We start from the raw sequence: 22,969 nt of genomic DNA on the forward strand, positions 1-22,969 counted from the left end.
GAGACATGGCATGTGTTTTGTTGATTCCCAGGGGGTTTTTTTGGTGTTCTGAAACTGAGCCTGAAGGCGTCTTATTTTTTGGATATTGCCTTGCTTGGACTCCAGCTGTCCAAGTTGTGGGTTGATCAATGTGCTTTCCTGTTGCATAATGTTTTCTGGGAATGGTGGTTATGAAGCATAGATGTAAACTTTGCAACAGTGTGGTAGTGTGACGGATCTTCCAAGTTGCCCCTGTGTTGAAGAAGGATGACATTGCCTTTATGCTGAGACTTTGGGGACTCTGTCTTTAACTGAGGTCTGTGTCACTCATGGCCTTTAGAACTTTTAATGCTTAATCAAATTGTATGGGATGAGCAGAAAGTTCTCTTTGCATTTGTCCATGTTGCAATGCTTGGATTCTGAGATGACATGTTCACGTTTCTTTCAATGCTGTCTGTCTGCAGAGGTGGCTTTCCTGTTGCATGCTGTTTTGGCAGGTTGAAGTTCTGCCTGTACAGAGACAGGGCAGCTGGAAAACTTTGCTGTGATGTAGTGTGGAATGCCTAAAGGGTAGGTTCAAAAGTTTGTCCTAGTTGTTAGATGAGGCCCACAGTTGCGGTTCCAAGTCTTTCCCCCTTTTTTTATCATCCAAAGAAACTATTAGTGGAATACGGCTATACTCTATGGTGTGAGCTGCTGTGTGAGCCTCCCGTATACTTGTTAGCAGGTGGGTTCCCTTTTCTGTGTACCTACTGCAGCTGACACAGTCTGAAATGTGAAACTACGATTCTTCCACTCCTGTAGGTTTCCCATTAATGCCTTCTTTCTTTGTCCAGGTCTGAAGCTGGGCCTCACTTTGGCTGGTAATCCTTAAAACACTAAAAGGTGAAAAGACTGAGAGGTTGTCGGGTTAGGGAATTAGTTTCCATCCATCCCTTGAAGGTTTACAGATGCCAAGAAATGGTAGATTAGCCTTGGAAAGCCGTCTGGTCCCCACCAAGCTGCTTTTTCACTCTCCCTCTTCAACAGTTAAAAGACTGACTTTAGCCACAGTCAATGTGCTTTTCTATTGCATGATGTTTCCTGGGAATGGCAGTACCTGAGCACAGACGTACACTTTCTGTTCAGATTTGAGAGTCATGTACCTTCCCAGATGCCCAATGTGCTGAAGTAGGAGGATGGTGTCTTTGAGCTGGTACTTTGACAACTGGGTCTTTATCAGAGCTGCATGTTGCTTATGCCCTTGAGAACATTTTACATTTCCTCAAAGTAGTGTTGTTGTCCTAAAAGCTGATTCCTTACCTGCTGTGTGATGCACCAGTCTCACACACTCAGGAGATATATTGCGTTTTGTTTGGGCCTGGGTTCTCAGTGGACTTTCCACAATCCAAGCACACCAGATTCATCAGGTGTGTCGCTTTTACACAGTAACTATTGCATATAAATTATTAAACTACTCCTACCTAGTACATATTCAGACTATCTAATGCATACGCAGAGCATTATATAACCACAACACATCAAAGGCCTTCTCCGCATGCGCAGGGGTCTTGGGTGCTCTTTGGTGGTCATATAGGAAGGTATTCCCTCCTCACTTTGACCGCTAGGTCACTCTGTGCCGGGTTAATGTTTTTTTTCCTGCCAAGAGGGACGTAACATCAATCTGGAAAGAACAGAAAGGGTCAGAATGACCTTGGCTACTTCTGTAGGTATTACTAAAATTGTTTGAAGTTGAAAATTATTAACTAACTTGATTTAGAACAGGATTTTCTAATCTAAACCACAATTTTCTACATCTGACTTTACTGTGATGAACAGAGAAATCTCTCTGTATGCATCCATGTTGTCATCCGTGTTCTCGATAAGGAGAAGATGCATGTGCAACTTTTCTTTCAATGGTGTCTATCTGCAGAGGTAGCTTTCCTGTTGCGTACTATTTCAGCACGGTGAAAAATTCTGTCTGTCCCAATAGAGGCCAGGTGAAAAAGTTTGCTGTGGTATAATTTGAAATGTGTAACAGATGGAAAGATGGTGTACAAGTTCAGTTTGCCCTAGTTCTTAGATGAGCCCCACAGTTGTGGTTCCATGCATTTCCCCTTCTTTATTGTGCAAAGGAATTACTTGGAGGAACTGTGGCTTGCTCTTTGGTGTGAGCTCCTGTGTGAGCCTCCTGTGTACTTTTCCCCTACTAGATACCCTTGTTGTGCACCTACTACAGTGGACATAACCTGAAATATCTAGCTCTGATTCCTTCACTTGTGTAGGTTTCCCATTCTTGCCTTGCTTGTTGTCCAGGTCTAAAGCTGGGCCTCCTTGTGGCTGGGAACCTTCAAAACATGAAAAGACCTCTTAGAGTTGTTGGGCTGAGGAAGCAGTTTCCATCCCTACCTTGAAGGTGTTCAGCTGCCAAGACAAAGACGTTGGCACACTTCTGTTTCCCTACAATGACACTGAATGAAATGCTCTTTGGCCTGTGGTCAAAACAGTGGATATTGATTGTCCGTGGTGCCACTAAAGGCTGTGAATGCAGAGCAAGGAGGGTGGGAGGCTGGCTCCCAGCCAGGAAAACTGGTGGGTCTGTGTGGATTTGGCTGAGCAATGGTTTGATTTCATGCCTGGTGACAAGGCCTGTGCCATCACGCAAAGAAATTATACTGACGAACTGTGGCTATGGTTTTGGGTTTGAGCTCCTGTGTGAGCCTCCTGTAGACTTGTTAGCAGCTAGTTACCTTTTCTGTGTACCTACTACTGTTGATGTAATCTGAAATGTTAAGCTATGATTCCTTCACTTGTGTGGTTTCCCATTCCTGCTTTGTTTCTTTGCCCAGGTCTGAAGTTGGACTGCAGACAGAAAATATGACAAAAGGCTTATGGGTTGAGATAAGGGCAGGGAGAGATCATTCAGCATTTACTGTCACAGGCAAACCCGTCTTGACTCAGGGAAATTAATTTAATGTATTGCCAGTTAAAGTCAGAGTAGGATAATGAGAAACAAGAACAAACTTAAAACACCTTTCCCCCACTCCTCCCTTCTTCCCAGGCTCTACTTCACTGCCAATTTCTCTACCTCCTTCCCCTGAGAGGTGCTGGGGGACAGGGAATGGGGGTCGTGGCCAGTACATCAGGGTTTGCCTCTGCCATTCCTTCCTCCTCACATTCTTCCCCTGCTCCAGCGTGGGGTCCCACCCATGGGAGACAGCCTTTATGAATGTCTCCAACCAAGTCCTTCCCACAAGCTGCAGATCTTCATAAACCGCTCCAGCATGGGTCCTTTACATGGGGTGCAGTCCTTTAAGAAAGGACTGCTCCAGCGTAGGTCACCTGCAAGGGTCACAGGTCCTGCGCTGCCAGAAGACCTGCTCCAGCGTGCGATCCGCTCCACAGGGCCCCATGTCCTTCCAGGAGCCTGCTCTAGCAAGGGCTCTCCACAGACTCACAGCCTCCTTCAGGGCACATCCACTCCCTCCAGTGTGGCATGCTCCATGGGCTGCAGGGTGGATATCTGCTCCACCATGCCCCTCCATGTGCTGCAGGAGGACAATCTGCATCGCCATGGTCTTCATCATGGGCTGCAGGGGAATCTCTGCTCCGGCACCTGGAGCACCTCCTTCTTCACTGACCTTGGTGTCTGCATCATTGTTTCTCTCACATACTCTCACTCCTCTCTCCCAGCTGCTGCTGCACAGCAGGTTTTACCTCTTCTTAAATAGGTTATCACAGAGGTGCTACCACTGTTGCTGATTGGCTGAGTTTGGCCAGTGGTGGGTCCATCTAGGAGCCAGCTGGAACTGGATCTGTCATACATGAGGGAAGCTTCTGGCATCTTCTCACAGAAGCCAACCCTCTAGGCTCTCTGCTATGAAAAATTGGCCATGCAAATTCGATACAGAATACAAAGGCTTTAAAATACTTCTGTTTCCCTGAACTGTTGCTGAATGAAATGCTCTTTTACCTGTGGCCAACACACGGCCAAGAGTTAGATGTTATCCATGGTTCAACTACAGGCTGTGAATGCAGAGCAAGGAGGGTGAGAGGCCGCCTTTGAACCAGGAAAATAGGTGGGTCACTGTGGCTTTGTCTGGGCAATGGTTTGATTTCATGCCTGGTGCCAAGGCCTGTGCCATCCATGCTGTGATCCTGGTTTCCCTGTCCTGAAAGGTAATGGTAGTCCTCCAACGATAATGAAGTGTTTGCGCATGTTGTGGTTTAACCCCAGCCAGCAACTAAGCACCACGCAGCCACTCACTCCCTTCCACCCCACCCAGTGGACTGGGGAAGGGAATCAGGGGAAAAAAAGAGAAAACTCATGGCTTGAGATAAGAACAGTTTAATAGAACAGAAAGGAACAAACTAATAATGATAACAGTAACAATAATAAAATGGCAATGCTAATAAAAGAATTGGACTCTACAAACCAAGTGATGCACAGTGCAATTGCTCACCACCCACCGTCCCATGCCCAGTTAGTTGCCAAGCAGCGATCCCCTCCCCAGACCCACTCCCCCCACGTTATATACTAGGCATGACATCAAAAGGTAGGGAATACCCCTTTGGCCAGTTTGGGTCAGCTGTCCTGGCTGTGTTCCCTCCCAACTTCTTGTGCCCTGCCAGCCTTCATGCTGGCTGGGCATGAGAAGCTGAAAAATCCTCGGCTTGGTCTAAACACTACTTAGCAACCAATGAAAACATCAGTGTGTTCTCAACATTCTTCTCATACTGAATCCAAACCATAACACTGTTATCCGCTACTAGAACAAAAATTAACTCTATCCCAGCTGTAGTCAGGACAGGACAATAACTGTGCCTGTAGAATGACGATGGTCCTCCTGCTGGCAGAGGACTTTTTTGGTGGGGACACCTGTAGGAAGTAGAGCCTGAGCACCAGCACCAGCACCAGCACAGAAGAGCTGCCCACGGACACTGAGGGGCCACATGTCTATAAGCCCACGCTCTCTCACTGTTTTCCTTGAGCCTTTCTGAACCTCTGTCCTCTTTCCCCTGGGTTTCCCTGGGTGACGTAGAAGGGAAGTACTGATCTGTGTCTCCATGAAGGAACAAGAGAAGCAACAGCGTAACCACCGTCCATTCAGAGCAGCAAGTTGACTCCATTTGCGTTGAGTAAAATGGTAGAAACTAAAATGAGAGTCCCTGAAACTTTTTGATCTCTAGTGAAATCTCCTGACTCTGCCTAACAGACTCTGCAACATTGTCAGCTTTGTGTTGCAGAGCTTGTTTTCCTTTCTCAATGCTTTTTCCCATTGGGATGCACTTGGACCCGATTGATAGCATTGGACACAGAGCTGTTGGTTATTGCTGGTTTTATAATGGAAGTCCAAAAGGAAATGAGTGTGCAGTTCCATGAATAGAGACATGAAAGTTTGTTCTGCGTAAAGAAAGAAAGAAAGGAGTCTCCCTGTCTGCCCTCCCACCTTTTGGAGGAAGGCTGCTACAGAAATGGCAGGATTAGTGGGATGGATTAATTTTCTCCAGGCATGAGCTCTCTGTGTTCTTGCTGCAGCTATTTCTCACTGTTTATTCCATCCTTGGAGGTAGCCCCGTCCTTGCCTATCGAGGTGAGGATGGAGATGTTGATGTACAGCTGAGGGCAGAAAAGCATTTTCCTGGAGGGCTGTAGTTGCTATTCATAAATACAGGATTTTGTCCATCCATACCTTGAAGTTTCCATCCATACCTTGAAGGTTTAGAGCTGCCAAGACAAAGACTTGGATAGACTTCTGTTTCTGTACAGTGTTGCCTAGTGAAACGCTCTTTTGCCTGTGGCTGATACATGGCCAAACCCTGGATGTTGCCCATGGTGCAAATAGAGGTTGCGAACACAAAGCCAGCAGGCTGGCACCCAAGCAGGAAAATTGGTAGGTCAATGTGGCTTTGGCTGAGCAATGGTTTCATTTCATGCCTGGTGCCAAGGCCCCTGCCATTCATGCGGTGATCCTGGTTCCATCATCCTGAAAGGCAATGACAGTCCTCCAGCAATAAAGCGTTTGTACAATAACTTTCCCTGAATAATCATGATGCATGGTTAGATCCTGTGTGAAACCCCCTTTATCCATCTGTATCTCCCTGTAACATCTGCAATGTAGAGTTTCCTCATAGTTGTAATTACACTGTCTTTCATGCCTTTGTTTCCTGGAAGGTCAGGGTTCATTTTGCCCCATTTCTGGATAGTTCTTTATCTTTGGAGACTCAGAGTGTTGTTCTGCAGCAAATCCTTACTTCCCCTGGCAAGCCGTCAGCCACTGGAAGATAGAATTTTATGTATGAGAAAAAGAAAGCAGAAGCTAAAAGAGAATCTGTAATACTTTCTCAGAAGACTTAGTTTGAGAAAGTGGCCTCTGATTAGGCATTTCCACTTACGGCTTCAGATTTGTGGGAGACAAAGAGGCCACAGAGTAGAAAAAATGATGAGAGGTGATGAGTTTTTCATAAAAGGACCCCCCCTACTCTGCAGTTCAGGGTAAGACTTTAGGGTTGCACGTGCAGCTTAAGAATGCAACAGCTCCCAGGTGCTCTGGGGGATGAATTTCCATGCCCACAGTGAAGACTGAGACATCTTCCTGGTGAGTTTCTCTGACAGTACTTTTAATGCTTGCCTGCATCGCTTGCCTGATTTTTTTTTTCCTTTTCTTGCCCCCTCCCTGCCCCATGGTGTTCTATGTATGTAGGTTTAGTTATAAGTAGTGGCATATCTTCTTTTAGCAATGCGTTGTGTGATAGTGCCTCTTGCTTGTGTTACAGCTAGTGTGGAAGGCAGGAGATGGAAGGGAGGGTACATTTGTGTTCTGGGTTTGTTATGGTTGAATAGATGTAAACGGGACCTTTGAAGAAGTCGCATCTCTGTGGAACAGTGTGTGTGATAAAAGAGGAGAAGAGATTTCTCCTAAGCAAAGAGTTTGATGACCCAGTCTCTGTTGGATGATGGCTCGTCTTTTACTTTGACCATGTTAACTCTTGTGTGCTTTTGAATACTTATGTTTCTTCTGAGAATGCTGGTGAGCAGACAGATGTATGTCCTTTCTTGGTATGATCATGATGCATTAACCTCTCATGACATGTGTGTGCCAGTTATGAGGGTCAGAAGCTAACCTGCAAGTTGCGTGGAGTTGGAGAGAAATGAGAACAATGACGTAGGGGTAGAACAACTTGTAATTCCTGTGTGAAACCTCCTCTATCCATGTATTTCTCCCTGTAACGTTTTGATGGAGAGTTTCATCAAAGTGGTAATTACATTTTCCCATCCTTTGATCTGCCTTCAGGCTTTGTTTCCCAGAAGGTCATGCTTCATGTTTTCCACTAGTGGATTGTTCTTTTGCAGTTGGACCTGAGTGTTGTTTTGCAGCAAACACTGACTTCCCTGGAGAACCACGTGAAGACAAGATTTTTTGTGTGAGGAAAAAGTCACAAGGACTGACAGATTTCCAAAAGCGACATCCCCTGCTATGTAGTCCAAAGTAAGAATTCAGGGCTTTGCTTGTGGGTGCAGACCTCAGTCACTTCCAGGCGCTCTGCAACATTAATTTTCAAGGCAGAGTTGTGGCCAAGCCTCTGTACATTCCAGTAGTCAAATACTTATCTCGGTGGAGCAAGTCAGAGTGTTTGGGTTTGTTTATTAATCATCAGAAATGACTGAGAGATTTGAGCTGCTGCTTTGCAAGAAGGAACTCGTGGAGAACACTTGCACAGCCCCCTACCCATCACTTACTCCAAGTGGATAATGAGCACTAATGACGATCAATGAGCATTATTGCACAGCAGCAGTCACCTCTGATCCCCCTCTGGCAAGCTGGCTACTCAGCAAGGTGCTGCAGACTGGTGTAGAGTACTGCTGGCCAATCCCACCTACCTGTGGCTTGTTCTTATGTCTCTGAGGACTACAAGGCTACGTGTCCCTCTGTGTGATTTCCTAGCCTGCACAGGCCTGCATGTGTCACAGTAGGAAATCACCTGCCCCATCTTGCTTAGTGAGAGGAACTTCTTTTGGCTTCTTTGGTTTAATTAAGTGCTGCTGAGTTTTGTTCTTCTCATTAAAGGAACACGTGGTGCCTAGTAAAGGCATGCCACGCAGTAAAGGCAAGAGAGGCCTAGCAAACCCTTCTAAATCACTGCAACTTGCCTAGCTTTCACCTTGAGGCCTCAGCGACTTGTGGCAAAGCAACTGCAAATCACAGCACTGAAGTACCTGCCCCAATGAGGTCAGGTGGAGGTTTTGGTTTTGTATATTAATCACCAGAAATCGTTGACAAGCTTTCAGCTGATCAGGCAGTCCTTGCATGGGCTGGCCAGATGGTGGGACTTTTGCCTAGAAGCTCCCAAAATCACAGAGAGAGAAAAATGCAAAATCGAGCCTTATGGCAGGCCTCAGACTTTGGCATTTCCAGCAAGAGCACTGAAGGTTTTTCTGGATGGAAGAGGAGTCAGCGTCAGGATGTGCACAGGGCAAAGAGCCTACACGGTTCTGCGCGATGTTCTTCTCTGCCAGGCATGTACAGTGACATCGGTCTGAGTTCAGGTCCACTACCTTTAGGCTTCACATCTCTCCGTCAGTGTTAACTGCTGTTCTAAACAGAATCAATCCTGAGCATTTCAGAATAAAATGAAATTCACCCTTTTCGCGTGGGCTTCAGAGAAACACGTGTGCAGGGAGATGAAACATCAGGAAAAGCTGAAAACATGCATGACAAAACTTCTTTATTGCTCTGTCGCAGACATTTCCCTCTTAGTTTTCATACCGACTCACGCCAGAAGACGTAAAGGTACATGACAGAGTGTATCACTACTTTAAAAGTCTACTGCGGCCTCAAAATCCGTCTTGAGTAGGAGACGACGGTTGTATTATAATGGCTAGCGTTGCTGCTAAGCATGACGTCCGTGCCTCTGAGTGCCCTTTTGTATTAAAAGAGAGACCGCCAAGCTTGACGCGTACAGATCGAAAGCCCGGGCCGCCGTGAGCGAGCGCGGCCATCAGCCGGCTGCGGTGGCGTCGCGGCGCCTCCGGGTGCCGCTGTTGGCCGAGGCGGAGCGGCGCTGGAGCCGCAGCCGGAGCCCAGCCGCAGCCGCAGCCGCCGCAGCGTCCTGCCCCCGCAGGCTGCTCGCTCGCACGGCGCCGGCCGGAGCGGCAGCGGCACGGGCAGCAGAGGCGAGAGGCGGCGCGGCGCGGGGAGCAGCGGCGTCCGAGCCGGCGCCGAGATCGCTGGCCTCCGGCGGGCCCTGCGCTCGCTGCGGAGCGTGGCTGCAAGGGACGCAGGGCAGCGGCAGGAGGGAGGAGCGCGGCGAGCGCTGCCCAGAATGGCGGGCAGGCAGAGGCAGAGGCAGAGCGGCCGGCGAGCAGGCGGGCGAGTGCTGCTGCCCGCTTTGCTGCTGGGCTTGTGCTGCCGGGCGGCGCCGGAGCGGGTCCGCTACGCCATCCCCGAGGAGCTGGGCAGAGGCTCGCTGGTGGGGCCGCTGGCGCGGGACCTGGGGCTGAGCCCGGCCGACCTGCCGGCACGCCAGCTGCGGCTCAGCGCCGAGAAGCAGTACTTCGGCGTGAGCGGGGAGAGCGGGAACCTCTACGTGAGCGAGAGGCTGGACCGGGAGGAGATGTGCGGCGAGGCGGCGTCCTGCTCCGTCAGCTTCGAGGCGCTGGTGCAGAACCCGCTCAACGTTTTCCACGTCGAGGTGGCCATCCAGGACATCAACGACCATGCCCCGCACTTCCTGCAAGATAGTTTCCAGCTGGAGATCAACGAGTTGACTTCTCCCGGCGCCCGCTTTGCCTTGGGCACGGCCGAGGACGCAGACGTGGGCAGCAACTCGCTGCAGGGCTACGAGCTGGAGGCCAACGGGTACTTCGCGGTGGAGGTGAAGGAGAGCCAGGACGGCAGCAAGTTCGCGGAGCTGGTGCTGCGGCGCGCGCTGGACCGGGAGAGCCAGCAGAGCCTGCGGCTGGTGCTGACGGCGCTGGACGGCGGCGAGCCGCCCCGCAGCGGCACCGCCCAGCTCTGCATCAACGTCACCGACGCCAACGACAACCCACCCGTGTTCGCGCAGGACCGCTACCGCGCCAGCCTGCGGGAGGACGCGCCGCCGGGCTCGATGGTGCTGAACGTCTCTGCCTCCGACGCCGACGCCGGCACCAACGCCCGCATCACCTACGGCTTCGGGAAAACGCCGGCCAAGGTGCTTCAGAAGTTCGTGGTGGACGCTGAGAGCGGGACGATCACGCTGCAAGAGGCGCTGGACTTCGAGGACACGCGAGTCTACACACTGCTGGTGGAGGCAAGGGACGGGGGCGGTCTGGTGGCACACTGCAAGGTGGAGGTGGAGGTGCTGGACGTGAACGACAACGCGCCCGAGGTGACACTGACGTCGGTGTCGAGCCCGGTGCCCGAGGACGCGCCGGCCGGCACGGTGGTGGCCCTGGTGAAAGTGCGGGACCGGGACTCCGGGGAGAACGGTCAGGTGTCGTGCGAGCTGTCGGGCGAGGCGCCGCTGTCGATCGTGGCGTCGTCGGGCGGCTCGTACAAGGTGGTGACGGCGAGCGCGCTGGACCGCGAGCAGGCGGCCGAGCACCGGGTGGCGGTGGTGGCCAGGGACCGGGGCAGCCCGGCGCTCTCGAGCCGCGCGGCGCTGGTGCTGGAGGTGTCGGACGTGAACGACAACGCGCCGGTGTTCGAGGAGGCCGCCTACAGCGCCTACGTGGCGGAGAACAACGCGGCGGGCGCGCCGGTGCTGCGCGTGCGCGCGCGGGACGCGGACGCGGGCGCCAACGGGCGCGTCAGCTACTGGCTGGCGGGCGGCAGCGCGGGCGCGGCGCCGTACGTGTCGGTGGAGGCGCGGAGCGGCGCGGTGTACGCGCAGCGCTCCTTCGACTACGAGCAGTGCCGCGAGTTCGCGGTGGCGGTGCGGGCGCAGGACGGCGGGGCGCCGGCGCGGAGCTCGACGGCGACGGTGCGCGTCTTCGTGCTGGACCGCAACGACAACGCGCCGCGGGTGCTGTGGCCGGCGGCGGGCGCGGGGGCGGGCGCGGGGGCGGGCGCGGCCCCGGCCCCGGCCCCGTTCGAGGTGGTGCCGCGGTCGGCCGAGGCCGGGTACCTGGTGGCCAAGGTGGTGGCGGTGGACGCGGACGCGGGGCGCAACGCGTGGCTGTCGTACGAGCTGGTGCAGGCGCCGGAGCCGGCGCTGTTCCGCGTGGGGCTGCACAGCGGCGAGGTGCGGACGGCGCGGGCCGTGTCGGAGAGGGACGCGGCGAAGCAGCGGCTGGTGGCCGTGGTGAAGGACCACGGGCAGCCGGCGCTGTCGGCCACGGCCACGCTGCACGTGGTGCTGGCCGAGAGCTTGCAGGAGGCGCTGCCGGAGCTGAGCGAGCGGGCGGCGGGCGCCGACTCGCCGGCGGAGCTGCAGTTCTACCTGGTGCTGGCGCTGGCGCTCCTCTCCGCCCTCTTCCTGCTGAGCGTGGCGCTGGCCGTGCTGGCGCGGGTGCGCCGGGCCGGGCCGCCCGCCGTCCTGCGCTGCCTGGGCGCGCAGCGCTTCTCCGTGGCCGGCGCCGCCTTCCCGGCCGACTTCTGCGAGGGCACCTTGCCCTACTCCTACAACCTGTGCGTGGCGCCGGGCCGCGCCGTCGCCGAGGGCGCTTGGCTGCCGCCGCCGCTGCCCAGCCTGGCCGCGGAGGAGCTTCTCGGCGCGGAGCCCTGCGGGAAGCGGAGCCCGACCAGCAGCGCCGGCGCGGGAGAGCCGCCCGCGGACGCCGAGGCCCCGCAGGTCTGTAAGCCCGCGCAGTCCTTGTCTCTGAGCCTTTCCTAACCTCACGCCGAGGGGACTGGGCTCTTGCTCGTCCTTCGGCCGCTTGGGCGCCTGCTGACGCGCTCTCTTTCCACGAACGAATGAAAGGGCCAAGGCTAAGGCTGTGCTATGTGCTAGTTGTTTTCTTTTTGTGACGGACCCCCGAACAGAGGGGGCATGTGCATCGCTGCCTGCTGCTGAGTTACTCTCCAGTGGAGCAGCAAGTCCAAACTGTAAGCACGGCCTGTACCGAGTAAGGCTGTAAAAGCAAAAGAAAAGAAACCCCAAAAACAAAGTGGGGCGAAATGGAGGCTGATTGAGAGCGACCTCCGATGTGCAGCCCAAAAGCAACGAAGTCGAGAGCCAAGGGCCGTCCCTGAGGAGGACTCCTTGGGAGCGGGGATCTTCATTGCTGCCTTGTGCTATGGCTGGGGGTTTGGGAAACTAATGTGGCTGGTGGCGTTCCAGTGTGACACACTTTTGATATGCAGAAAGGGTGAGGGGAAAGTCGTGCAAGCACGACTGCTGCTCATTGCTGTGCAACTGGTGGTGCAGATTGTGCTTTTGAACTAACGGGCCAAGACTCGTAATCAGCTGCACGGAATATTAAGAGCACTTTATATTGTATAACGGTAACAAAAACGTTTTTCCCCGCGGTAGAAATAACACAACAACGGGAGGCGTGTCATTTCTTTCTGGTCGTCATCGCCCCCTCCTAGCCGATTCCTTCACGTTATCGAATTAATTGTTTAGGTGTAAATGCCTATGAAGTATGCAGACCCTTAATTTATGTGTCCTAATGGGAAATCACCCATTCAAGTCCGTTAAATTTCCTGTTTCGGTATTAGCTGCCTCTGTAGGTCTTCCAACAGTTGAACGATGTAGCCATTAGCTCAGTGACTTCACTAAAGCACTCCATTGCTCTCATCCCGTTCTGAAATACTGTCGGGACTGGACGACTAGTGGGAAAATAGGCGCAGAAGAAAAATTGGGAGCAACGCAAAGGTGTCGTATGGCTGCAGTCACCCTCCATTTTCCTAGGGTGGGCCACAGAATGGGCGGTATGAAGGGGAGTATTTCAAGGAAAGTTCCTGAATCGTGGGTTCATGAGCCTGATATACTTGCTTCTCCGGGGGTGTGTGGGATGTGTGTCCGACTATCACGTTTTGTATTTCAGAGCCTCTTTTCTCTTGCTCTCCTTGTAGCAGTCATTCAAGCACGACGTATACAGAAAGTCGTGTTAAGAGCTTGTGGTATGGACTTAGATTCTCAGTTGATTGACCCCACCTTCTTGGGCCTTTGAATGTCTAATCTCAGCCAATGGTGGTGATGTAGTTAGTTTCCAGCGTGTTCCTTATTGTTGTCCCACAAACGGGGTTCGTTTACCCGGCCCGCAATCCAATACCAGACAGAGTCGAGGTATTTTTAAAGTAATTTCGTGGATGCGCATGAACGGGTGCCTGTCTCAAGACAGCACACCTTTGTATCAAAACTCCCCACGTTTATCTAATTACGTAATACATATTGACTATTATTTCCCTTAAGGATTGGTTCTTTCTTCTTCGCCTGTCATGTAAATTAGTGCGCAGACTCGGTATTCTTCCTTCATGGTCTTCTTTTGAGTAGGTGGTCTCATTTGAGTAGCTGGTGAACGAGTCGGTGGTTGCGATCTCCCCCTGTAGGAATTGCCTCTTACCTACTTCTTACTCTGTCTTGGCAATTACAGGTGGTTCTTCAAGGTTCATTTAGCAGACCACAATTCCTTACCTTTTTCTGACATAAACAAAAAGCTCCATTGTCAGAAGAAAGACCTTCTGGAATATCAAACCTAGGGATAATTTCTTTTGATAAGGCCTTAATTATTTCTCTAGCCTTCTTTGCACGTCTTTGGCCAATCAAAAAAGTTATCTACTATCATCAAGAAATATCTGTATGAATTACACCGTGGTAGTGACATAACATCTATTTGCCAGTATTCGCCAGGAGTTATTCCTTGTTTCACAACTTCTCCTGTAACCCTCTTGGTAATTTTTTGGGTGATTAGCACAACAAATAGCACGTCTCTTAACTATTATGTCTGTCAGATTTTGCATTTTTGGCCCTTCAAGCTATCTTTTTGGCAGTCAATACCAATGCATTTGCTCTTGAATGTGTTTCGCGATGCACTCTTTTAAGTAGGCTTTCCATCGTCCTGTCAGAAAGTAGCAGTTGCTTTAAAGGTGTCACCCGCCATCCCTGATCATTCTTAGAACAATCTAATTGTTCTGGCAATTAATCTTCTCTCTCAGTATATTTTGGAGGTGATGGTTCTAAACGAGATGCTGGAATTAAGCCTCCTTCAACTGTAGACTCTTTGAGAGCTGCTTCTTTTGCCACTTGGTGTGCTTTTCGATTTCCCTTTATCATTTCACTGTTCCCACTGTGATGGGCTTTACAATGTGTTATTGGAACTTCCTTGGGTAGAAGAAATGCCTGTAAAAGTTTCGCTATTTCTTCTTCATACTGAATTGGGGTTCCTTGCGAGCCTATAAGTCCTCTTTCTTTCCAAATGGCTCCATGTGCGTGCTTCACCCACGCCTTAGCCTTTAAATGCCTAATCTCAGTCAATGGTCGTGGCGTAGTTAATTCCAAGCGTGTTCCTTAGGAACGGAGGTATTTAATGCAAAGTTCCTGCCGCTGGGGTTCCTAACTCTGGTTCACGGCGGGGGGCGGGGGGTGTGTCTGAATATCCCGGGTTGTGTTTCAGAGCCTGTTTCCTCTTGCTCTCCCTGTACCAGTCATTCAGGCATGACCGCTACGCATATTGCGGTTGGTGATTGTGCCTTCGGGCTAATGGTATGAGGCTCGTAATCACGTGCATGTGAGACGAAGAGACGTTATTTTACTTGGCATGTCTCGGCGTTAGCAAGTGATTTTTCCCGTGCGGTCGGAACAGCACGGCGACGGGAGGCCGCTGCCTTCCTCCTGGTCGTGATCGCCTCGCGGGTGGAAGGAGAGATGGTCTGGTTAAAAGGCAGCGCAGGAGATGACCGCTGGACGGGCCCCGCTGTCCCCGTGGCGACGGTGCCGTCCCCGCCCGCTGCCCGCGGGAAAGGCAGGGCGGGCAGCGCTCGGCAGCGCTGGGTGCCTGCAGTGCCGGGAGGAGGCTGCGGGCGCCGCTGTTGACCGAGGAGGAGCGAGAGGAAGGCCGGAGCGCTGCCGGCAGCCCCGCCCGCTGCGGCCCGGCTCGCTCGCTCGCTCGCTCGCTGACTGGCTCGGCGGCCGGGCGGTCTGCGAGCGTCCCCGCGGTGCGGAGCCGTGCTGCAGCGAGGAGGAGGGGCCGGCGGCAGCGGCCGGGAGCGGCGAGCCGGGGCCGGAGCCTGAGAGGGAAGCGGAGCCCGAGCGGGAAGCGCCTGGGAAGAGCGTGCGGCGGCGGTGCGTGGCCGCGGCGGAGATGTGCGCGGCGGGGAGGCGCTGGGGCCGGCGGGAGCGAGCCCTGCTGTGGTGCGTCCTGGTGGCGGCGTGGGAGGCGGCGTGGGGGCAGCTGCGCTACTCGGTTCCCGAGGAGATGCCGAAGGGCTCGTTCGTGGGCGACGTGGCCAAAGACCTGGGGCTGGAGCTGCCGGCGCTGCGCGAACGCGGCGTCCGCGTTGTCTCCGAGGGGAGGACGCAATATTTCGCTCTGCACGGGAGGACGGGACATTTGGTGACGGCGGAGCGGATAGACAGAGAGCAGCTGTGCCGGCTGGTGGAGAAATGCGTGCTCCGCTGTGAGGTGATAGTGGAGGGGGAAATGAAGTTTTACGAAATCGAGGTGGAAATCACGGACATTAACGATAACGCGCCCAGCTTCCAAGAGATAAAAAGGGAGGTGAGAATGAGTGAGACGACAGCCCCTGGGTCGCGGTTTCCCCTGGCCGAGGCCTACGACCCGGACTCGGGACGGAATTCGCTGCAGAGCTACGAGCTGAGCGGCGACGAGCACTTCTCGCTGGCCGTGCAGGCGGGTCCCGGCGGGGAGCAGCGTCCCGAGCTGGTGCTGGCGAAGGCGCTGGACCGGGAGGAGGCGGCGTTTCACGAGCTGGTGCTGAGGGCGAGCGACGGCGGAGAGCCGGCGCGGACGGGCACGGCGCGGATCCGCGTGGCGGTGCTGGACGCGAACGACAACGCGCCCGTGTTCAGCCAGGCGGAGTACACGCTGCGTGTGCCGGAGGACGTGCCCGTGGGCTCCACCCTCGTCACCGTCACGGCCACCGACCCCGACGAGGGTGTCTACGGGCACGTGATGTATTCGTTGAGGAAAACGAAGGACCTGGCATCAGAGATTTTCCAGCTAGACGCCGAGAAGGGAGCCATCACACTGCTGCGGAGCCTGGACTTCGAGGAAGGCAACTCGCACGAACTGGAGGTGCAGGCAGAAGACGGCGGGGGCCTTTCCGACACGGCCAAAGTCGCGATCACGGTGACAGACGTCAACGACAACGCGCCCCAGATTTCGGTGCGGTCGGCGCTGAGCGCGATCTCGGAGGACGCGCCGCCGGGGACGGTGGTGGCCCTGCTGCACGTGCAGGACCGGGACTCGGGGGCGAACGGCGAGGTGCGGTGCTCGCTGGACCCGGCCGTCCCGTTCCGGCTGCGGAGCTCGCAGGGCAGCTACTACAGCGTGGTGACGGCGAGGGATCTGGACCGGGAGGAGGTGGCGGAGTACAACGTGACGGTGCGGGCGGCGGACGGCGGGTCGCCGGCGCTGTGGAGCAGCGCGGTGCTGGCGCTGCGGGTGCTGGACGTGAACGACAACGCGCCGGTGTTCGCGGAGGCGCGCTACAGCGCCCGGCTGCCCGAGAACAACGCGGCGGGCGCGCTGGTGCTGACGGTGCGGGCGGCGGACGCGGACTGGGGGCAGAACGCGCGCGTGCGGTACCGGCTGTCGGAGGGGCGGGTGCGGGGCGCGCCGCTCTCGTCCTACGTGTCGGTGCAGGCGGAGACGGGCGCGCTGTACGCGCTGCGCTCCTTCGACTACGAGGAGGTGCGCGAGGTGGGGCTGTGGGTGCGGGCGGAGGACGGCGGCGCGCCGGCGCTGAGCAGCAACGTGTCGGTGCGGCTCGTGATCGTGGACGAGAACGACAACGCGCCGCAGGTGCTGTACCCGCCGCCGGCGCCGGCGCCGGGCGCGGGCTGGGCGGGCGTGGAGCTGGCGCCGCGCTCGGCGGAGCCCGGGGCGCTGGTGGCCAAGGTGGTGGCGGTGGACGCGGACGCGGGGCAGAACGCGTGGCTGTCGTACGAGCTGGCCAAGGCGACGGAGCCGGGGCTGTTCCGCGTGGGGCTGCACAGCGGCGAGGTGCGGACGGCGCGCTTCCCGCTGGCCCGCGACGCGGCGCGGCAGAGCCTGGTGGTGGTGGTGAAGGACCACGGGCGGCCGGCGCTGTCGGCCACGGCCACGCTGACGGTGGTGCTGGCCGAGAGCGTGGCCGAGCTGCTGTCGGAGCTGGGCAGCGCGGCGGCGGCGGCGCCGGGCGAGCCGGCCGGCAGCCTGACGCGGTGGCTGGTGGTGGCCGTGGCGGCCGTGTCCTGCCTCTTCCTCGCCTTCCTGCTGCTGCTGCTGGCGCTGCGCCTGCGGCGCTGGCGCCGCTCGCAGCTGCTGGCGGCGGGCAGCGGCGCCTTGCGCGGCGTCCCGGCCTCGCACTTCGTGGGCATCGACGGCGTCCGCGCCTTCCTGCACTCCTACTCGCACGAGGTGTCGCTCACCGCCGACTCGCGCAAGAGCCAGCTCCGCTTGTCGGGCGGCAGCTGCTGCGACACCCTCCCGGCCCGGCCGCCGCCCGACGAGCCCGCGCCGCTGCTCGGGGAGGACCCTGCCGGCGCCCGCCGCGCGGACCCCGCCGCTGCCCCGGTGAGTTCCTCCCACCAGCCCTTCTCCGCGGCATAACGCTTCCCTCCGCTGCTTCTCCGCCCTTTCCCCCCCGTCTTGTGTCTCCTGCCTCGGGAGGTGGAGGTAGCGGGAAGGCAAAGCTTCGCTCGGCCACGCGCGGGTCGCTGGCGCCTCGTGCTCCCGGGAGGTGAGCGTGGGATGGCGGCTCAGCGTGACCGTTGCTGCGGGAGGCAGGAGAAGCGGGAGGCTGCTGTTGCCTGCTGGAGCTTCCTCTCAGCGGGGCTTGCTGCTTTTATCACATCGCTGCTCACTGACCCAGCCTCTCCTGGAGGACAGCTCCTCTTTTAATTTTAGAACCCCGACGTTTCTTTCCAGAAGGCTAGTGAGCAGGCAATGTGTCTTCCTTCTCAGTACGGAGACATAGCGAAATGTTGGCGAGGTCCGTGGTGTGGTAGTGGTGCATGTTGAGGACAAATGGTCTGGGTTCTGGCCCTTTGATGACAAGTGCTTGCAAGCTATGAGGGTCAACGAACACCAGGCAAGTTGTGACAGCTTGGAGAGGAGAGTCTTGGGAGGTGTTTGTGAGGGGCTGTGGAAGGACACAAGAGATCTGGTTTGCTCCTTTCCCTGTTCGGTGCCCATCTGTAGTACCATGTAATGTGAGTTTTGGCTTCCCAAGTAAGTTTGGCCCAAGTCAGACACGTTGTTCCAGCTGCATAGGAGCCCTGGGAGGTTCCTCCTGTGTGCTTGCATGTTGTGGAGATGTTTCTAACTAACAGCTTAATTCTATACTTATGGCAAGTGCCCTAAAGGGAGCTTTGGGAGGAGCGTTCCCTGGTTTTGTAACCTACTAAACACCTGAGTTATGCCATAATCTAGAAGAGTATGTTGTCATCCCTTCCCTTCTGTGTGTGTTAACGTCCCAACTTGTTTGTGGTCCTTTGTGTCTGAGAATGTGTAGAAGACCACATGTGTTCCATTTGGCTGACTGTCCCCTAAGTGCCTTTCATGTTTACAGCTGTGAAGAGAGGGAGACTTTAGTAAATATGTTGCCTTAAAATACTACTGGAAGAAATGCTCTTGCTTGTCGCATGCACATGCTGAGATGTCAAATATTCTCCCTGGTATGGATAAGTTGTCTGTGCAGCATTTCTTTGGGTGGAGTCTATCTGCAAATGATGAAGGTCAAGGACAACCATGCAACCTGTGAAGGGTTTGAGGAGAGTCTTGAGAGGATGCTGTGTGTGAGGAGGTAGTGGTGGAGACATGGCAGGTGGTGTGTCGTTTCCCAGGGTTTATTGTGGGTGTTCTGAAACTGAGCCTGAATGCGTCTTATTTTTTGGATATTGCCTTGCTTGGACTCCAGCTGTCCAAGCTTTGTGTTCATCAGTGTGCTTTCCTGTTGTATGATGCTTCCTGGGAATGGTGGTTATGAAGCATAGATGTAAACTTTGCAGTAGTGTGGTAGTGTGACGGATCTTCCAAGTTGCCCCTGTGTTGAAGAAGGATGACATTGCCTTTATGCTGAGACTTTGGGGACTCTGTCTTTAACTGAGGTCTGTGTCACTCATGGCCTTTAGAACTTTTAATGCTTAATCAAATTGTATGGGATGAGCAGAAAGTTCTCTTTGCATTTGTCCATGTTGCAATGCTTGGATTCTGAGATGACATGTTCGCATTTCTTGCGATGGTATCTGTCTGCAGAAGTGGCTTTCCTGTTGCATGCTGTTTTGGCAGGTTGAAGTTCTGCCTGTACAGAGACAGGGCAGCTGGAAGACTTTGCTGTGATGTAGTGTGGAATTGCTAAAGGGTAGGTTTAAAAGTTTGTCCTAGTTGTTAGATGAGGCCCACAGTTGTGGTTCCAAGTCTTTCCCCTTTTTTATCGTCCAAAGAAACTATTAGTGGTAATACTGCTATGGTCTATGGTGGGAGAGCCTGTGTGAGCCTCCCGTGTACCTGTTAGCAGGTGGTTCCCTTTTCTGTGTACCTACTACAGCTGACACAATCTGAAATGTGAAACTACGATTCTTCCACTCCTGTCAGGTTCCCATTGATGCCTTCTTTCTTTGTCCAGTTCTGAAGCTGGGCCTCACTTTGGCTGGTAATCCTTAAAACACTAAAAGGTGAAAAGACTGACAGGTTGTCAGGGTGGGCAAGTAGTTTCCATCCATCCCTTGAAGTTTTAGAGCTGCCAAGATGTGGTGGGTTAGCCTTGGAATGCCGTCAGGTGCCCACCAAGCTGCTTATTCGCTGTCTGTCCTCAACTGAACTGTGGAGGGAAAATATGATGAAAGGCTCATGGGGTGAGGTAAGGACAGGGAGGTCACTGAGCAATTACCATCACGGGCAAGCCAGACTTGACTCAAGGAAATGAATTTAATGTATTGCCAGTTAAAGTCAGGGTAGGTAAATGAGAAATACGAACAATCTTAAAACACCTTCCCTCCACTCCTCTCTTCTGAAACTATGCAGAAGATAGCAGCTGTTAGAGTTTCTTCAAGTGTCCTGTACGTGCCTTTCAAGTTTACAGCTGTAAAGAGAAAGACTTTCATAGAAGTGTTTCCTTAAAATACTACTGGAAGAAATGCTCTTGCTTTTCACATGTACATGCTGAGAAGTCAAATATTCTCCCTGGTAAGGAGAAGTTGTCTGTGCAGCATTTCTTTGGGTGGAGTCTATCTGCAAATGATGAAGGTCAAGGACAACCATGCAACCTGTGAAGGGTTTGAGGAGAGTCTCGAGAGGGTGCTGTGTGTGAGGAGGTCCTGTTGGAGACATGGCATGTGTTTTGTCAATTCCCAGGGTTTATTGTTGGTGTTCTGAAACAAACTCTGAAGGCGTCTCATTTTTTGGATATTGCCTTGCTCGGACTCCAGCTGTCCAAGTTGTGGGTTCATCAGTGTGCTCTCCTGTTGCGTGATATTTCCTGGGAATGGCAGTTCCTGAGCACAGACGTACACTTTCTGTTCAGATTTGAGAATCATGTACCTTCCCAGTTGCCCAATGTGCTGAAGTAGGATGATGGTGTCTTTGAGCTGGTACTTTGACAACTGAGTCTGTATCAGAGCTGCATGTTGCTTATGCCCTTGAGAACATTTTACATTTCCTCAAAGTAGTGTTGTTGTCCTAAAAGCGGATTCGTTACAGGCTGTGCAATAGACAAATCTCACACACCCAGGAGATACATTGCTTTTTGTTGGGCCCTAGGTGCTCATTGGACTTTCCAGAATCCAAGCACACCAGATTCACCAGGTGTGTCTCTTTCATTCAGCAACTATTGCATATAATTTATTAAACTATTCCTACCTCATACTTATTCAGAATATCTAATGCGGATGCAGAGGATTATATAACCACGACATATCAAAGGCCTTCTCCGCATGCGTCAGGATCTCTGGTGTTCTTTGGTCATCATTTAGGGAAGTATTGCCTCCTCCCTTTGACCACTAAGTCGCTCTGTGCCGGGTCAATGGTTTGTTTTCCTGCCAGGGGGGATGTATCATCAATCTGGAAAGAACAGAGAGGGTCAGAATGACCTTGGCTATTTCCATAGGTATTACTAAAATTATTTGAAGTTGAAAATGGTTAACTAACTTGATTTAGAACAGGATTTTCTAATCTAATGCACAATTTTCTACATCTGACATCAGTGCGATGAACAGAGGAATCTCTTTGCGTGTGTCTGTGTTGGCATCTGTGTTCTCGATAAGGAGAAGTTGCATGTGCAACTTTTATTTCCATGGTGTCTGTCTGCAGAAGTAGCTTTCCTGTTGCATAATATTTGATCACAGTGAAAAATTCTGCCTGTCCCAATACAGGGCAGGTGCAAAAGTTTGCTGTGGTATAATTTGAAATGTGGAAAAGATGGAGAGATGGTGTAAAAGTTCAGTCCCAATACAGGCCAGTTAAAAAGTTTGCTGTGGTATATTTTGAAATGTGGAAAAGATGGAAAGATGGTGTAAAAGTTCAGTTTGTCCTAGTTGTTAGATGAGCCCCACAGTTGTGGTTCCATGCATTTCCCCTTCTTTATGTGCAAAGGATTTACTTTGAGGAACTGTGGCTTGCTCTTTGGTGTGAGCTCCTGTGTGAGCCTCCTGTGGACTTTTCCTCAACTAGATACCCTTGTTGTGCACCTACTACAGTTGACATGACCTGAAATATAAAGCTATGATTCCTTCACTTGTGTAGGTTTCCCATTCTTGCCTGGCTTGTTGTCCAGGTCTAAAGGTGCGGCTCCTTGTGGCTGGGAACCCTCAAAACATGAAAAGACCTCTTATAGTTGTTGGGCTGAGGAAGCAGTTTCCATCCCTACCTTGAAGGTGTTCAGCTGCCAAGACAAAGACGTTGGCACACTTCTGTTTCCCTACAATGTCACTGAATGAAATGCTCTTTGGCCTGTGGTCGCCATATGGCCAAAACAGTGGATATTGATTGTCCGTGGTGCCACTAAAGGCTGTGAATGCAGAGCAAGGAGGGTGGGAGGCTGGCTCCCAGCCAGGAAAACTGGTGGATCAGTGTGGCTTTGGCTGAACAATGGTTTGATTTCATGCCTGGTGCCAAGGCCTGTGCCATTCATGCCATGATCCTGGTTTTCCTGTCCTGAAAGGCAATGACCGTCCTCCAGCAGTAACCTATTTGTGCAATTCCTGTGCCTGTAGAACAGTCAAGCATGGGTAGAACGGCTTATAATTCCTGTGCGAAACCTCCTTTACCCATCTGTATCTCCAGTAACGTTGCAATGCATAGTTTCTTCATAGTTGTAATTACACTTTTTTTCAGGCCTCTGTTTCCTGGAAGGTTGTGGTTCCTTTTCCCTACATCTGGATATTTCTTTTGCATTTGAAACTGTGAGTGTTGTTTTCCAGCAAATACTCACTTCAGCCAAGTAAGACAGAATTTTCAGTGTGAGGAAAATGAAGAAGAAGCTAAAAGAGAATCTGTTGTAATTTCTCAGCAGACTTAGCTTGAGAAAGAGGCCAGTGAGAAGATGTTTAGCCTGACGGCTTTGTAGCTGTGGGAGATGAGCAGGCCACACAGTAGAATAGAATTGCTGAGAGCTGTTGACTATTTCTCATAACGAAGGCCCTACTATCTAGACCAGAGTTAGACTTAAGGGCCACACTTGCAGCTTGAGATATGACTGGCTGCCAGGTGCTGTTGGGGATGAGTTTCAGTACCCGCAGTGAAGACCAAGAAGACTTCCCGGTGAGTTTCTCTGAGAACACTTTGTCTTCTAATGCTTCCTTGCCTTCCTTGTCTAATTTATGTTTTTTGTTTACCTGGTCTCATATGTATGTAGGTTTACTTGGAATTATCAACATCGCTTCGTTTAGCAATGTGTCATGTGTTAGTGCCTCTTGCTCATGC

The 22,969-nt window shown here is 53.0% G+C and overlaps 1 protein-coding gene across 14 annotated transcripts in view; it reads left to right on the top strand.

The window, feature by feature from the left end:
- LOC126051050 (protocadherin gamma-C5-like) overlaps nucleotides 1-22,969 on the top strand; it is a 147,764-nt gene that overhangs the window by 46,025 nt on the left and 78,770 nt on the right. For 2 of the 14 annotated variants that reach the window (XM_049829736.1, XM_049829735.1), the window contains exon 2: nucleotides 15,548-16,330. The exons of 7 other annotated variants lie outside the window; for them this stretch is intronic. In XM_049829736.1, the coding sequence (XP_049685693.1) occupies nucleotides 15,548-16,330 (783 nt within the window). Of the gene's footprint in view, nucleotides 1-9,160; nucleotides 11,734-15,093; nucleotides 15,169-15,547; nucleotides 16,331-17,789; nucleotides 17,892-22,969 lie in introns of those variants that run through there. 5 more of the 14 variants (XM_049829743.1, XM_049829740.1, XR_007509709.1 and 2 more) reach the window with 4 other exon arrangements.

The sequence above is a fragment of the Accipiter gentilis genome, chromosome 26, assembly GCF_929443795.1.
Source record: "Accipiter gentilis chromosome 26, bAccGen1.1, whole genome shotgun sequence".
NCBI lineage: Eukaryota > Metazoa > Chordata > Aves > Accipitriformes > Accipitridae > Astur > Astur gentilis.